The sequence below is a fragment of the Monopterus albus genome, unplaced genomic scaffold, assembly GCF_001952655.1.
Source record: "Monopterus albus unplaced genomic scaffold, M_albus_1.0 scaffold165.1, whole genome shotgun sequence".
NCBI classification, from domain to species: domain Eukaryota; kingdom Metazoa; phylum Chordata; class Actinopteri; order Synbranchiformes; family Synbranchidae; genus Monopterus; species Monopterus albus.
Window position 1 is genome coordinate 339,439 of NW_018128045.1, and position 17,114 is coordinate 356,552.

The 17,114-nt window shown below is 42.7% G+C and overlaps 1 protein-coding gene across 1 annotated transcript in view; it reads left to right on the forward strand.

Annotated features, from left to right (window-relative positions):
• grin2da (glutamate receptor, ionotropic, N-methyl D-aspartate 2D, a) overlaps positions 1 to 17,114 on the forward strand; it is a 196,537-nt gene that overhangs the window by 87,652 nt on the left and 91,771 nt on the right. The window contains exons 5-6 of the mRNA XM_020615463.1: positions 1,119 to 1,306; positions 3,786 to 3,926. Of these exons, the coding sequence (XP_020471119.1) occupies positions 1,119 to 1,306; positions 3,786 to 3,926 (329 nt within the window). The remainder of the gene's footprint in view (positions 1 to 1,118; positions 1,307 to 3,785; positions 3,927 to 17,114) is intronic.

The window sequence follows — 17,114 nt, forward strand, 5'->3', positions numbered from 1 at the left end:
TTCTCAGCCTCTTCTGGTTTCACATTTTTTTTATTCACCCTTGGTCCTTTTATTCTTGCTCCCCCTTTCAATTTCCCCTTTTCAATAATGCACGATGGGGAAATGCAAGCAGACCAAGAGGCACCATTTTTCAAGAGCAACTCTGTAAAAGCAATAAAAGAGTAGCATTAATGTGTAAGTGCACAGAGTGATCTGAAGAATAAATGAATATAATCCATAATTGTAATGTAAATATAAAAGGGTATTATAGAACCAAGCAGCAAGGAATGGAGGATAAAAAAAATAAGATTGAAATTCACTTCCAGATTCTTTTTTCTCCACATCAATCCATTATTCCTTTTTCCTTCTGTATTTCATTTGCACCCTCTGTCACTTATTTCCTTTATTCCCTTTCCCCTTTTTGGTCTTTCGTGGTTTCTTATTTTCCTTTTCCCTGTGTCCCACCCTTCTCAGCTTCCTTCCTTACCTCCTCTCCTCATTTTAATCTGGACTTTTTCCTGCCTCCTCTCCTTCCCATCTTTTTTTTTTCTAAAGTCTAAGAATTTTCCCTGGGGTAAAAATCCTTTGAGTACATTGTGATTTGCATTTCCACAGTAGGGCCAAAGCCCTGGGAAATGAAACAAATTGCTAACTGATATTAAAGCGAGATGCTCGACAGCAGGTTAAGAATGCCGTGTGTAAAATGCTATACAGTATCTGACCGACTAGGGATGTTCAGCACAAGGGGCCTCACCTCCATAGTTCCTGCACCTTCAGAAAATACTACACCCTGAGTAGGGATTCTTGTGGCGTGGTAGAACTACTGTATGGCCCCGGAATAAAAGTTAGACTCTGCTTCCTTCACTGGAGGAGCAAAATTCCACAAAAGGTTCCTGTTTCCTGTGGGGATAGGGTTTGTCCCTAACTTTTTCTACATATTCACTTTGTCTTTCATGCACTGCTACCTGCTGTTCTTCCGTTACATCTGTCCTCTTTCCTTTGATTCATGTGTCACTCCATTTTTCATGCATCTAATTCTCATTGTCCTTCTTATATTCCTGCACTCTCTTTGCCCCCCTGTGTCTCATTTCCTGATAAATGCCACCATTTACTGGGTCCGTCTCATCCTCTTCCTCCAGGTCCGGCTGCTGTACTGCTCCCTGGAGGAGGCCGAGCTGGTTTTTCGGGCAGCCTGGGCGGCAGGTCAGGCCGGGCCGAGTCACATGTGGTTTGCTGTGGGACCTGCCCTGTCTGGTTTGTGCCTGGAGGGGTTGCCCAAGGCTTTGTTCGCCATTCGGCCACAGGGCTGGAGGGACGAGCCACGCAGGTATATGCACAGCAGATGGGCTTTCAGATTTCAGTTTGCTGGATGTGGGACCCAGCCTGCTCAAATCCATTGAGATGCACACTTCCCTCCAGCTTGCCAAGTTTTATTTTGAATGCATTTAATATCCACACTTGTGAAATTAGTGTCCAGCACAAGTGTTACTACAAGGCAGAACTCATGGTTCATTGTGAAATACAGATGCTGTGTCCCAGGACATGGACAGAGATGTGGCCGACACAGACAGGTACTTGTGAAGATGTGACAGACAGACTGAACCTGCAGGTTTAGCTTCCCTCCGACCAGAACCTGTAGCACATTCACTCCTCCTCAGAGCTAAAATGTACTCTTTTTTTTGACAGCATAGCAGGTGACAGTTACTACAGAGACGGTGTGTCATTACTACAACATTCTTCTTGCACACTAGAAGATCTTAGAAAGGTCTGTCAGATAGAAAAAAAAAAAACCCAGAAGTCTTGCACACTGACAGCCACTATGATGTTTTGGTCCACAGACCTTCATGAGGTAAAATCTATTTACTGCTGGTACCATTTATATAAAACATAGTGAATGAATGAATGTCACTTTCGGCTTTTTCCCATTTTTAGGGGTTGCCACAGCGAATCGTCACACTGACGACTTGCATGTTAACATTTGGCACGTGTTTTATGCCAGATGTCCTTCCTGACGTAACCCTGACTTGAGCCCGGGGCGCAGTGGTGAAAGTGCTGTGCCTTAACCACTAGCTTACCAGGGACAGCTATTTATATAAAACATAGTAGTTTAGCTTATTCATGTGTTTAACAGTGACACTACATATTAATTAAGCATCAAAAACAAGTGCCCTGGACTTTGTTTTGAGGATTTTTTTTGTTGTTGTTGCAATGGAGGATTTTGTGTTGATTGCCCGATTGCACCATTACACAGCCGACCAGCTCACAACAGACTGGATGTTGGGGGTGCAAAGGACAGCTATATCCCCCAGATCTCTACAATTAATATTTTGAATGAATATGATCCCTGCCTCCTCTCAGTGGTATATTGCAGTGTAAGTGTGCACTCCTCTTTGCCACAGTGCTTTGTGGCTGCTGATGGATTCTCCAGAGAACTCTTCTAGACACTAAAAAATGATGTTTATGATTTGGACCGGTAGTTTTTGGGAACATATTAAAGAAACGGCGTCCTGCTTACTGCGATGGGAACACACCCTGCTCCCCTGCTAACTGCTCCTTCAAGTCACGTGAAATTGAATTCAGCCTTGTTAACAGATTCAACATATCAGTGCTTCTGTTTCCTGGAAAGCAGCATTTTGTTAGTTTCATTTGACCAGAACATGCACCAGTAACGTCCCAACGTGACACAGGACCACATTGCAGCTGTGAACACGCAGCCTCCCCTGCAGAAGATGACCATGAATTAGTTCCCTGTGATACATGACAGATCACATTTATGTGTGGAGCACTTTTGAACTCTGTGCTTCCTCACTTCATGTCTTAGTCCAACGTGTGTGAAGCAGTGATGCAGTGAATTATGAAAACAATCCTCTACTGAAATGCTTTATCTGTTTTGGATCATTAGGTAAAGTTCTGCCTCTCTGGAGCTGGTCTGTTACAAGAACTTACAGCTGCTCTTCAATTTTTATTTTGCATATTAAATCTCATGTAACATAATACATTAGGTATTAAGTGATGAGTTACAAATCAGTGATGTTACAGCCATATTAAAAAGGGGTTCATTTTCAATGGTCTTGCTCTGTGAAAGCTTCCTGCAGATCAAAGTCAGGTCTATTAAACTGTCACGAGGCAGACGGCAAGAGAGTCTGCTAATATTTATTTACTGGAATGGAAGATACTTAAATAAATGTAGAAAGTAGGAGTTCAGTGTTGCTTGCTTTAACCGACTGCCATCAGCTGCTTCGTCATCTGTGGCTCATGACTTGTAACAGTCACGGTCAGAAAAGAACTACAGAGCTAAGAGCTGAAACTCTGTTTTGTCACCTCCACACAGCTGGCCAGTTACAGGAGTGTGCTCTAATGCTGAGGAGTACTTTTGATCTGAGGAGACGACGGTTCAGGTTTTGCTGTTCAGCGTCTCTGTGCGGCAAAGTGCAAACACCAGAACCTCATCTGTAGAAACTGTGCCGTTCTGAAGACTCTGTCAGTCAGAATGTGTTTACTTTTCATTTGGCTGAAGTCTCACATAATTTAAACTACCACGATGAGTGATATTTAAAATTTTACCCAGTTCAGCTTTAACTTGGATTCTATTCATTTGTTTCTGTATGGTCAGCACCGCTAAGCTTGAACATTCCGGCATTTTCTTTGTCACTGTAGTTATTCAAGCAGCAACTACTGTCTTCCACTCTGAGACTCTCTCCTGTTTCTGTCCTGTATTTCCCTGGACCTCAGCACTGTCAGAAAAAAAATCTTTAAAAAGCGTCCTCAGTGTCTCTGTCTCACACTGTCTCACTCCCGTCCTGCAGGCGTATTGCCAAGGGCGTCTCTGTGCTCACCCACGGGGCGATGGCTCTGCGGAGGGACCAGGGGGCTACCAGCCGGGCGCAGTATGCCGGCAACTGCCACAGTGACCGCAACCACACCCACCGAGTGCCAGACAGGATCAGGTGAGAGGGAGGAGGAGGGGGAGGGGACAGATGGTGGCTGAATTTTAATGTCATTCACTCAAGCTTTTGATATACAGTACAGCGTGGAAAGGTAAGTGGCATCCGACTGCTTTAAGGAGGCTTCAGACCACATCCAGAGAGCCGAGGCCCTGAGGCTCTGTAATGACACTATTATACAGGTGAAACTTTACATGGTGGACTTGGTGCTACAGATGTAGAGGATTGTCATCAATACTTTTCTTGCTTTAGCTTTGTAGTATGTATTAACTTTGCACTCATTTCCTAATGAAAGACCTTGACACTGAAAGCATATTGATTTTGAGGCACTGATCAGGGTCACACTCAGCACTAGAGACATGCATTGCATTCATGTCTTGTACAAAGCTGTGCCAGTTGTTACTATAGCAGTGACTTGTCTAAGGATTGTGTCTAAAATGAAACAAAAGGACTGAGAGGTTGTCTCACTGTGACACAAAGTAGACTGAAGAAGGCAGCTCCGGAAAACATCAGACCATAAATTGTTAGAAAGCTGCGAGTGCCCTGCAGTTCACCTCCAGACATGGTCCATGTCACTGTTGCACACCAGGTTAGACCCATGTACGGCAAAGCACGCTTTATATTTACATTTTAGGCAGTTTACCCTTCTTGCCCAGAGGGACTTGGAATATGTGGAGGGGAAATGAGCAGAGAGGCGCGATAGCAGAAGTCCAGCTTTAACTGCAGGCTTGATTGATGGCTGCTGCTCTTTGGCACAATCCCCTTTGGGAACTGTTTGCAGAAGTCAGGTTTTGCTCTTTTTTTCCAGCTGTCAGGGTTACAGCAGCTGACTGGGGACCTGCTGCTAGACTGGCCTTGGCAATCGGCGCTCAGTTTGACTAATGCACGCATCTTGAATGACATTCACAAATTGTCAGCAGGATAGATGTAGAATATATTTATGACGGTAGATTTTTACATGCAGAGATGATGATTTTCTGTGGTAGTGCTGTGAAGTTTCAGTGTTGCCTCAGTATCTCGACTTCTAATTATACTAACCTTCTGTTATTTTCTGTTTGCACACTAGCATGATATGCAGGTATGAAGTGGAAATTAATATGAAGCTGCAGCCAACATAAAGCTGATAATACAGGAGTTCAAGAGCTGTTCTCCTGCTCTGCTCAAGGTTGGCGGAGGTGTACAAATGTGAGGTGGTGATTCTAATTTGGTTTTCGATGCAGCAGATCAGGTAATTCTGTTTTTGTTAGGTTTAGTTGTAATGTTGTAGGTTTGGGGGAAGTGCCCTGGTCCAACGGCCCATTGCGTGGTTGGTCTGGGTGGTTTCTGTCTCGTTTTATGCCTCCACATCAGAGACGGCCAGGATTGGAGGTTTTTGTGCTGTCTGTGCATCTCATCTTTGTGAATGTGATATCTCAGGAATGCTGCAGATTTGGCTTAAACGTCCCCTTGGACTCAAGAATGAACTGATTAGATTATGGTGGTCACTGATCTCATGTCAGTCTCATTCTGGAGAACACTCTGTTCTCAGGAAGGCCTTGAGGATATTGATTCAAATTTTGCACAAACGTCCACTTGGATTCAAGGGCGACGTGACAAAGCGCGCTCTGCCAGTCCTCTGTAAGACGGTCGCTAAGTAAAGACAGCACATTATTGACTTAAATCACACCGGCCATCTCAGTGTGTGTAGTGATGATCACTTCATGTCATGTTATGAGTCTAGATGGACATGCATGTAAACATGCATGGTGGAGGCTTACAACTGCCAGGGGGCTGCTGTAATTTGCTCTAGTTTATATCTTTGTTGCTGAAATCCAGTTTTTCTTGGTTTGTGCACTTAGGTAAATAAAGTGCAGAAAAGAGAAGATACAATTTTCTTGTTTATGTGCAACTCCTATCTCTTAAATGATGATACCCTCATGCACCTTGGCCTATGGACCTGGTGGTTAAAAGTCACATTGAGAACGACTTTTTTTTGCTTTTTATAAGGAAACATTGGCCAAGACAACAGCAGTACCTGGATTTTGGAGTGCAGGATATGGCTATTTGCTGGAAGCAGTACTTACTCAGAGCCAGACTGTAAGTTTAGGAACTTCAGTTATCATGTCCGTGCAGATTCTCAGTCATCCAAGTATAGTAAGCTGAAAAAACCTAGTCCAGTTGATTTTTGAGGTTTTTTTTTCCAACTTCAGTTATCACATTTATGTTTCTCTAGCAATATTCTCCATCCACATTACACATCTTTGCTTTTATTTGAGAGAGACGTGACTCAGCTGCTCAGGTGATGGTTGTGTTGGCCAGTCACTGTCGAGCTGAACTGGATCAGAAAAGATGGACTACAAGAGAATGGTTATGCAGGCTGCCCATCTGCACACTTAAATGAAGTATGAGGTTCACTTTAAACTCTGCAAAATATTTAATTCCCCTCAAAATCTTGCTTTGAATGCTTTTGTTCAGTGGTCGGTGATGCTGACAGGCGCAGGGCTCCAGGGACCTTTGGCTCCAGTGATGGTCCTCGCTGCAGCAGCACAAGTGACACCTGCACATGTGAAGAGTTTGGCTCTTGAGGGAGATGAACGCCTTTTCAGAAATTGCTCCATTCTGACTAGAAGTGTTGCTGGCATAGAAAAAGTCTAGTCTTTCTACATGAAGCGCACGCTGCTATTTGCATTCGTGCTGAGGGCTGGCAGTGGAAGCAATTTGGATGTTACTCTTAGGGATACTGGGCTGGAGCAACAGTAGAGAAGTGCAATATGCTGCAGGAGTTGTTTGAGAATGTTTATTGACATTTTGGCTCGACCGCGACTCTAGAGTATGATTAGAATCCTTTGTAACCGACTGCAGCTGCTATCCTCCTGGAGGGAGAGTGGTACAGTAGCCAAATGTCAAGCCAACAGGCAAAGATAGACTTTCACTAGCAGAGTTTTGTTCCAAATTCCAATTTTAACCTTCTTTAGATTTTGAACCCATAAAACAGTTATTATAGGAAGAAAATGTCCTACATCACTGATGTTATCTGCTGTGAAGGGTGCTCATGCAAATCTTTGCTGCTGAAAAACTGACTCTGAACACAAAGTGGTGTTTCAGTAGTCACGCTTTTTAAATCCATGACACCCTCGCTTACGCTGAAGTAAACCTCACAATGGCATTAAGTAATGTAGCTGCACACTTGCCAGAAAATACTCTTGAGTTTAAATGAATGGGGAGCAGAGCAAATGGATGCAAATCTCTCTGGATTAATTAATCATTTAAAGATGTTAAAGCAAAGTTGATATCATTATCTTATGGATTTATGGACGGGATGACTTTGAAATACTAAGTTGGGGAAATGAGATGGCAGTCTTCTCCACACAGTTGTAAAGCAGATAAATTATTTGCACTAAGCTAGAGAGTATGGTTGAGCAGCTGAGAGACATTTGAAACAACATCCACACACAGGAGCTAACTGAGATGCATTTTAGAGCGCTTTTTCCTCCTAACAATCTCCATGAGTCGGTCTTTCTGCTCTTTGTGTGTTCTGTCAGCTGAGACAGATGTGTATTTAACAAAAACCACTTTAAACACTGACATAACCGCATGACTGCATTCACCAAAAAAGCCGAAAACCCTCTGAACAACCAGCTGCTCGTGTATACAGAGTCTGTCACCACAAATATCAGGATGTACAGACAAAGGAGGGAGCGTGTGTGAGGACAGGAGACAGGAAATGTGTGAGATGGAAGTTTGGCAGGCAGGGCTGGAGGAGTGCTGAGAGGATGGGGAGAGACACTAAATGGAAGTTGGAGATGACAGGAGACAGAGGCAGAGATAATGACGGCAATGATTTGGCTGTCTGCTTGGAAATTATTTTGCCCCTTCGAGCCGTCATATTACGAACAGCAGCAGCCGTGTGGGCCAGTGTGGGGGAATAAGTGACACATGCAGTACAACCAAACACTCACAATGACAGACATTCAAATCTAAGACCCTAATGCACCAAATGTGTCATTCACAACAAACGCCTGATGCACAGCGCAGTATCTGCACTCCAGTTTTCATTTAAAGGTAGAATTTTCTCAGAATAAGCTGGTTCACATTGTGCTGAAGATTTGAGTGACTTTCAGTATTTCAGAATGCCATGACAGGCACCCGCTGCCTTTACCCTGCAAAATGCAGGACTCAAAAACAAACAAAAAAAAGCAGTAAATGGGGAAAATATGACTGGCCAAGATTTTTAGAATTGCAAAAATGTCTTGTCCAAGGAACCCATAGAGATCTTAAACGCAGTGCAGCTAAACTAAAAACCAGGACAGTTTATCTGATACAAAGCAGTTTTGTACTTGTATTTGTATAATTCTGATTTCAAGCATGAAGTTTCTCAGAACCGGTACTAAAATCTTAGTTATAATTTGGTTTATTAAGATAATTATGGTCAAAAAAAGCTTTAAACAAGAGAAATGTCCTAACTTTAAAACCATCTGGTTTTAAAGCATTTTTTTACCTTGATATAAGATATTTTATCTTATTTAGATTTGCTTTTTGCTGTGTAGGCTTGAAAGTCTTTTTTTTGATGTAGTTTCCCCAACAGCAGCTCAGGTCATTGTTTTTCTGCTGCGTCTCTCCTGAGTTAGCTTGAGTTGCAAAATAAACCAAGTGCAGCATTTTTTATCAACAAGATGAAGAAATGTTTTAATGAATAATTTGCAAAATGTTATCTTTGCACTTCTTTTTTGAGGTAACTAAATATTGAACAAACAAAGGTGACATACCAAGTGTTTCCCTAAACAGCCTAAACAGAATAACACACGGGACAAGCCCCAGTCTGCGTTGTCATCCACCTCTGCATGGTACCAGATTCGAGCTAATTCTGGATCATAATCATTAAAATGTTCAGATGTCGGAATGAAATGATTGCCAGTCAGGAACGACTTCCCTTCCGTTCAGAGCAGGTGAACCCAGGTCAAAGCCACAGTCACATCCTGATACAAATGATTGGTGCTAATTCATTTATCAGACATTCTGTAGGAGGAGGTGGGGTGAAGGAGGATTTAATCAGACAACTGAGCCCAAGTGAAAATCACAAACTGGGAAGTAGGGTGTCAGGAGGATGGGACAGAAACAAGATGGCAAGACAGGCTGAGCAGAGCAGGACAGGGTGTAGCTCGGGCTAAAAGAGGCACTAGAAAACAAAATACCATCTTTTTTTATCACAGTGCATTTATTTTTATTCTCTCTGGATTGAAGCACATTAGCAAACAGAGCAGTGCAGTTTATTATAATACTGTCATGTTTTTTCACCTAGATGTTAAAGCTTAATGTAAAAATGCACCAAGGCAGAAAAGCCAGGAAGGTGTCAGGAGAGGAAAGAAGGATAAGAGTGATGGAAAAGAGCGACAGTGGGAAGGAAGCAGTGGAGGAGGAGGAGGGGGAGAGGCAGGTCATGATGGGGGATGAAGGAGAGAAAAAAGAGGAGGAAGATGAGGCAGGAACAAGCGGAAGAACAGGGAGAGAGCAGAGGAAGAGAGCCAGACTGAAGCTCAGCCAGTCACCTCCAGCCCTCAGGGGGGAGCAACTGCTCGTCTGGAGCGGAGGAGTGTCGCACCGCCCACTCACTCCGTCTCACTTTATTTAACAACCACCCCACAGTCAGTGGCTAAATTCATTCAGGAAAACTGGAAAAGCATTCATACATCTCTCCCTGAGCTCTGCCAAGCTCCAGAATCCACGCGACTTTGTCCTTTACAGAGATTTTTATTGCCTAGTTCTCTGTTAACAGTGATAATAGTCTGTCGCATGGTTAATTTCAGTTGAAACGTAATTAAATATTCCTTTAACACCCACAGTGTCAACAGTGAGCATTAATATTTATGAAATGTGAACTGTGAAACTGCATCTAAAAATAGGTGAGAAACGTTGTAGCTTGTTACGACTCTGCTTACAGAGGATGTTAAATCAGTCCGTCACTTGGCCAGCTGGTGACGTTTGATTACATTCAGACATTGATCATTAAGTTTGATTTCACCCAACGTGAAGAAATTAACAGTTTATTTTCTATTAAATTGTATTAAATGGTCATCAGCAGATCTGGCTGATGAAAGCATCACTTTTAACTTCAGGTTTGATTTGGCCTTTCAATAAAGAGTACAAGTACACAGAAAGACAGGAAATATAATCTGAGTGTCAGGATGCTACGTCATGTTGCGATGATTCCTGTCGTCTGTCGTTCTTTCTCATTCACACTGTTCCTTGTTGCTCATCAACGTGTCTGCTGGTCACCCTCCCACCTGTCACATTTTCTGCCCTGGTACCGGCTTGAGTTCGCTCTCTCTCTCTCTCTCTCTCTCTCTCCTGACTCACATGTACAGATGGGTGAGAAGTGAAACTAGCATAAAGTGAACACCACAGACCCATTGGAGGGAGGAAACGTCTGCCGTGGGTCGAGGCAGTTCGGTTTTAGTCTCTTATGGAGACTGTGGAAAACACTGTCCTTTACGGCTTAAATAGTCCTGAAATGTTCTCGTTAGTTAATGCAAATAATTTTGTTTTTTCTTTTTTTGTTTTTTTTTATGGTTTCATCTTGGAAATATATTATGATGTGAGGCTCAGGTTTGCACAGAAACAGCCATTAGAGATGTGCTTCAGACGGCTACTTTTTACTTTGAGTACATAGGTGCAACAACTCAAAAACCTTTTGTTGAAATAATTTTATGAATTAGTGTTTTGTGTGGTCAGGAATTTTTTTTTTCTTTTTTGCTTCTGATTGGGGTGCGGCTGTGGCTCAGGAGGTAGAGCGGGTCGTTTCCTAACCGGAGGATTAGCGGTTCGATTCCCGGCTTGTCCAGTCAACATGTTGAAGTGTCCTTGAGAAAGACACTGAACCCCCAGTTGCTCCCGGTGATGTCACCGGTGTGTGAATGTGTGAGTGCAGATTGGTGAATGGCCGAATAATGTGAAAGGGTTTTGAGTGCACTGTAAAAGCGTAGAAAGGCGCTCTACAAGTATAAGACCATTTACGTTTCAGAGCCTGTACTTTTTTACTTTTACTCAAGTAAAGCGTATGAATCTGAACGTCTACTTTTACCAGTGTTTTTTTCCACAGGTCTCTCTATTTCTACTTAAGTAATGAATGTCTATTTGCCACCTGTGGCCATCCCAAGATCAGTGTCAGGTTGGTCACTGTAGTCATCGTAGACTTTATCAAATGATATTCATAATGGGCATCTTACATCCAGTTCAGTTCAGTGCCACCTCAGCAAATAGTCAATGTTCCAACAACTTCAACGACCACACCGGGTGTTTCTCCTGATCCTCTGATACAACCCCCAAGAGGCATTTCCGGAATTTTCATCTTTTATGTTGTGACAATATTATGGGAAATGTTTGGTTAGGTTTAGACACAAAAACAACGTTAAAAAACATTGGCATATTAAAAATAAAAGCTTCATGAAAAGAGAAGGAACTCGAGCCAGGGTTATGAAAATGTTCAAAATCAGTCCCGTCTTGGTAAAAGGGCTGTTTTGGCAAAGATGCTATGATCAAAACAAGTACAAGGGGATAAGAAGCACAACAGCGAATCCATAATAAATAATTATTGTATGTCTTATCCACTGGTGCCTTTGTAGCAGAGTACAGGTAATATGTCAGGTGTGTGGAGATATTTTGTTCTAGCACATCTTTCTCTCTGCCTTGTCCCATATATCTCCTAATAGCAGCACAAAGTACATAGAGTCTGAAAAGTCTTAAATGCCACTCGGAAACACAAACACCTCCAGTGTTGCCGTGTGTTCTGCTTATTCAGAGTGTTCCATACTCCCCAGGTTACCGCTGCTTCTTTCTGACTGTCTCTGATTCTTACCCGCTGGTACAAAATGTGTAATTCTGAAGAACTGACACCAAGACCTACCATTTCCAGCTGATATCTTGACTCAGGAGGAGCCTTAGCTGCTGGCCATGATGTGCATGTGTTCTTCCCTCACTCCACATCTTCCTCTCTCTGTGACACACTATGTTGGGCCTCTCTTCTTAAACATACATGAGGTGCATTCCCGGGAGCCGAGTTAGAATTGCATGACTCATGTCCTCAGCACTCAGGATAATTTATTGAGAAGGCAGAAGCCAATGGGAGGGCAGGCTGAAAATGATTTGGTAATATCTGCTTAGGGGAATTTAAAAAGGAGGGCTGACTTTATTACATAATTATGCCAAGACTTTGTTAATAGTTGAACTGGGGTTATTTAGCCACTCTAATCTAGCGCCCCCCTCCTTTGACTAATTATGTGACACACAAAATCCATGCAGCTCAGTCTTCCTGCAGCGCACATTCTCCTTTTGTTGAATCCTTCAAATACAGTAAAAACACACCAAAAATTCACATGCACAAAATTATGACCCATTTTAAGTTTTTATTTCATGGCCCTGCTACTGTACACGTAAAACAATACAGATTAACAAGCACAATAAGCACTGATTGCACATTTCCACAGAAAAGCACAGCTCTGCCTCTCCAGCTTTTTCTCTATAGAATCTGAGCTTTTTATGGACTGTTTTCCCGTCATTCGGTAAATCTAATCTGATTCCCTTTTTAATTCATGTGTCTCTGACAGCTTAGTATGTCTGTGCCCAGTAATTTGCTTCTAGTCCAAGTTAATAAAGAGGTACTGAATGGTGTAATCATTCTTCCTTGTCTATACTGGCTATGTACGGAGGTTTCTAGCATTGCTCCAGTCAAGAGCTGGGCGACCAAACCCTTGTTCCATGCATAAATGTATTTCAAAGTTCAGCTGTGTTCAGGAGTGTGAACAAACCAAATCTAGTTGGGTGTCTTCCAAAGTTAGAGCCTTGAGGAAAGAACATACACGCTTCTAGATTCCCTGGAGAGCCAGTCCCTGCTGATCTCCAGTGCAGGAAAAGTGACACTGAAATGTGCTTTGTGCAGGAAGAGGATTGTGGATTCAGGCTCCGATCTCTTAAGTCATTCTAAGAAGTGCCACTTCCTGGTGAATGATTGCAGTAACCAAGATCTGAACACATCCTATTTAATAAACGAGTTAGTCATAGAATGGAAGAAAGTCAATATAAAGGAACTCAGCACTGAGAAACACATTAACTGTACATGTACGTACCTCATGTAATTCCATCTGTACTGTTTACATACTCATTTTGCACATGCATAATTGCACACTCACTGCTGAATATTTGCACTTCATAGCTCTCATGTATCATATATTTTCTCTGCATTATATTGTTCTTGTATTTTTATTGTGCTTCTTTCACTTGCTCCTTTAAAGTGTCTTAGATTTGTTTTACTGCCTATTTAGATTTTGCTCGTCTGCTTTATATTTCACTTGTATTGTGTGGCATTCATGTGGACGGCAAAGTAAGATTTTTATTGTACAGGGAAACACATTTCTTAACTGTGCATATGACAAATAAACACTTTGACCTTTGACCTAACTGACAAAACTGAGCAGGCAGAGATGAGGAGAATGAGGTTTGATTTATTGAACAATGGAGAAAAAAAACTTCACAACGCTCTGCACAATAGAGCCCAGCCTCTTTCAACATGCTGTATGGGTATTGTTGGTGTATTATTGGCCTGTTTTTACTTGAATTTTTTCTAACAACACCTGAAGCAGTTTAAGGTAAAATGTAGTTTTTCTTCAAATCTGTCTGGTATCAGAAACATTGTTTTGATAATACCCCCACTAAATCACACCACCCAAAATAAAGAAATGTATAAAAGTGTAAGACCAAAAAACCAAAAAGTATCAATATAAAAAAACAAGAAAGAAGTAGGAGTATAGGAAAATGTATATACACACACCGAGTAACATATAGAATATATATACATGCACATATCGGGTAACGTGTGGCAGGTATACATAAGTAAATGTGCATGGTGTACCTGTGTATGACGCCAATATGTGCAGGATTGAACACTGTGTACAAAGGTAAAGACAAGGCTAAACAGTACGCAGTGCAGCAGTATAGTGTCATAATGAAGTGTGATCACATTATGGAGCTGAGTAGTGACATCACATGTCCAACAGTCAGACCAGACCTCCTCACTGAGAGGAGCCAAAGAGTCGTATGGCCCGAGGGACTGATGGCAAGACTACAAAATAAAATCCAGGTTGTAAAAAGATTAGTGCTTGGCAACAATTAAAATCCTTAATCGCATTAACTATGATTTTTCTGAGATTAACTGCGATTAACTGCACTGATATGAGCAGCATTCAATAATGAATTCAAAAGTAGTGTATTGTGCACTTGTATTTTAAAAGTACCAATATTTGAACAACAGTGCAATAACATTTGGTTTGCAAACACTTTAAACAAATAAGGTGCTTTTTAACAGAAGCATTCCCATTACACAGTAGCAGAAAATCTCAATGTAATCAAGCTCATATCAAGGCACATCAATCAGCACAGTAGTTTGTAGCTATGGCATTTGTTAGCTTGTCTTGCTTTTGTTTATCTATACTTCTCCCACACGCTACATCGGGTAGTCTGCCAAAGCCTTCCGCCGCTATTTGTTTGGGTGGGTGATTTGCTGGCATCAACATGTGTATTGCATTTAAGTGATACTTCTGACTCGAAGTACTCCGGTCATAACAAAATTCAGCTTTGCACTGGCTACAAATAACTTTTGTTCTATCAACTCCGCCGTGTGGAAGAGATTTAAATTGAAAAAGTCCACATAAGAGTCCTTTACCTTTCTCAATTTTTCTGTCCCTGGAAGTTACAGTGTTGCCAACTCCTCAGTAAGGAAAGTAGCTATTGGCTGTCCTAAAGTAGCTAGAAGTCCCTAAATTACATCATCGCCTAATTTGCATAAAATTCAATTTGCATGTAATTGTAATGGATGCTGTAGGAGAGAGGAATAACGTCATGGGAGAGACAAAAAGTGAGTAACACCCTAAATATGTTCTGTTGATTCTTGGTTTGCTTGTTTTATATTTTGCCATTTAAACAGGCCATCACTTCTCAGAATAACTTCATGACTTTAATGCTTTGTCTAGACCCACATTACATAAATCAATTTTCTTCTTATTGGTAAATGTTAGAATATCAAATTTAATCAATTCACCCTCCTTTATCCGGGCTCAGCGGCGGCTTTGCGCTTGCGCGATTCATTAGCAGTCTGGACGCGGGGCGGTGTGGGTCTCCTCTCTGCTCTGACTGCAGCTGGAACTGCTGCCAGCGGCTAAAGTTTTGGGACGGAGGAGGGGCTCATGGCAGCACCCGCTGTTCGTTGGGGACAGTAAATGCAGAGTGCTATGTGCTTTCACTTCGGTCTCCAAAACACCAGAAAAGTCTCCAGTAACACCAGAAAAAGTCGCTAGATTTGTCGCTAGTCGCTTTTGACAAAAAAAGTCGCCAAGAGGATTTGAAAAGTGACCAGATTTAGCGAGAAAGTCGCCAAGTTGGACCAGTTCACCTGAGCGCCGCAGCGGTCTTAGGCCCGCCTCAAATGCTCTTATTGGTTGAGACACGTGATGACGCCCATCTCAAGCCAGTACTGATCAACACCCCGCCCCTCCTGTGACCCATGGTTTGTCTGTATGTGTATTCAGAGCCAGTGAGCAACGGACATTCAAAATAATAATGATAAAAATAAACTGCGTTAATGCGCGATAAAAAAAAATTGCCGGCGTTATTGAAGTATTACGTTAACGTGAAACTAAGGCGTTAACGTGCCCAGCCCTAATAAAGATTAAACAGTTTGACTCAGTTTGACTTATAGCTTACATGACTGCAGTCAACCGTTTATTTGTCTTTCAGTCATCATTTCTTTCTTTCGCTCCCTCCCGCTGTTTCTTCCACTTGTACTGTATATAAATTTCTTCCAATCTGCTTCGTACTCAGCCCTTTTATATCATCTCTCTCACTTTCGTTCCTCCCTTCTCACTTATTAAATCAGCTCCTCTCACATCTAGCGCTCATCCATCCGTCTACCTATCTGCTCTGCTTGCCTGCCCATCTTTGTCTCCCATCTTGGCTCCTCCAGGGACTGTGGTCACAAAGGCATCTGATGTGTCCGTCTGCATGTAAATTGGATAATTGGATTCAGACGCATAATGCATGGTGGCAGACAGAAAGACAGGAAAGAGAGAAGGTGGGATCAAGAAAATGAGTGGAGAGGTGGAAATATTGAAAGACACGATAAGACGTGCACAGAGTCATCCACACGCATCACCTGGCAATGTGCTGCGAGTCTTTCTTCAGTTGTGCCCACTTCACATTTTTAGCACCCGACTTCAACCTGCCTGTGGTTGAAGGAGAACACGAGGAGCCGTCAACAAGGTTGCTGGTTAATCAGTGCAGGATTGGGGCGCTCACTTTTTTTTTAACCTTTATTTATTCAGGGTGGGTCCACTGAGAGGCCGCCTGTTCACATTGACACCTGGAAGCGACCCAGTGCGACCACAGACTGACCTGTGTCCAGCAACTCCACTGGAGCAGTTGGGGTTAAGGGCCCTGCTCAAGGGCACCACAGTGGTGTTAATGAGGGTGAGGCAAACTCTGTCACCTGTCTCAGCAGATTTAATCCTGCTGGTTCAGGCACTGAACTGACCACCTTCCAGTCACAAGCTCGCTTCTCTCGCCTTTAGGCCGCCACTGCTCACTGGGATTCACCTGCTCGCTGCAGCAGGTGCCCCCGATGGGGAGCCGGCTCGCTCCGTTTGCTCCACGTGAAATTAGCAGTTGTTACTAACAGTGAGTGCGTCTCCTCGGGCTCTGTGACTTCTGCTGCCACCGCTGTGAAAGCTGTCAACTCTGTGTATGTGTGAGCGTGCCACACACTCGTCCAGCATCCTTAGTGTGACCTGTCCCATCAGTGCTAATGAAGGCACTCATATCAGTGTGATGATGGGGGTGAACTGTTGATATGAATGTGTGTGTGCATGAGCGTCTAATACAAGAGCTGTCACTCCTGCTTAGAAACATGCAAATGGAGCCGTAAAAAGAACATTACATCCCTCCCGGAGCTTTTTGACACTGAAATATCCACCCAGTTCTCCCTCTGTCCGTCCACCATCTTTCTCTGTAATAGTCTCTGTACTTGTTTCAACATCACCGCTTCATCCCTCTTTCTTTCTCGGATAATTTTCTAGCTCCCTCCTCAGCTCTGTTTCCTCTCTTTTCGCCTTCAGCTTCTGTCATTCCCCTTCGATCTTCTCCATTTCCTCCTCACATTTTCCTCCAACTTTT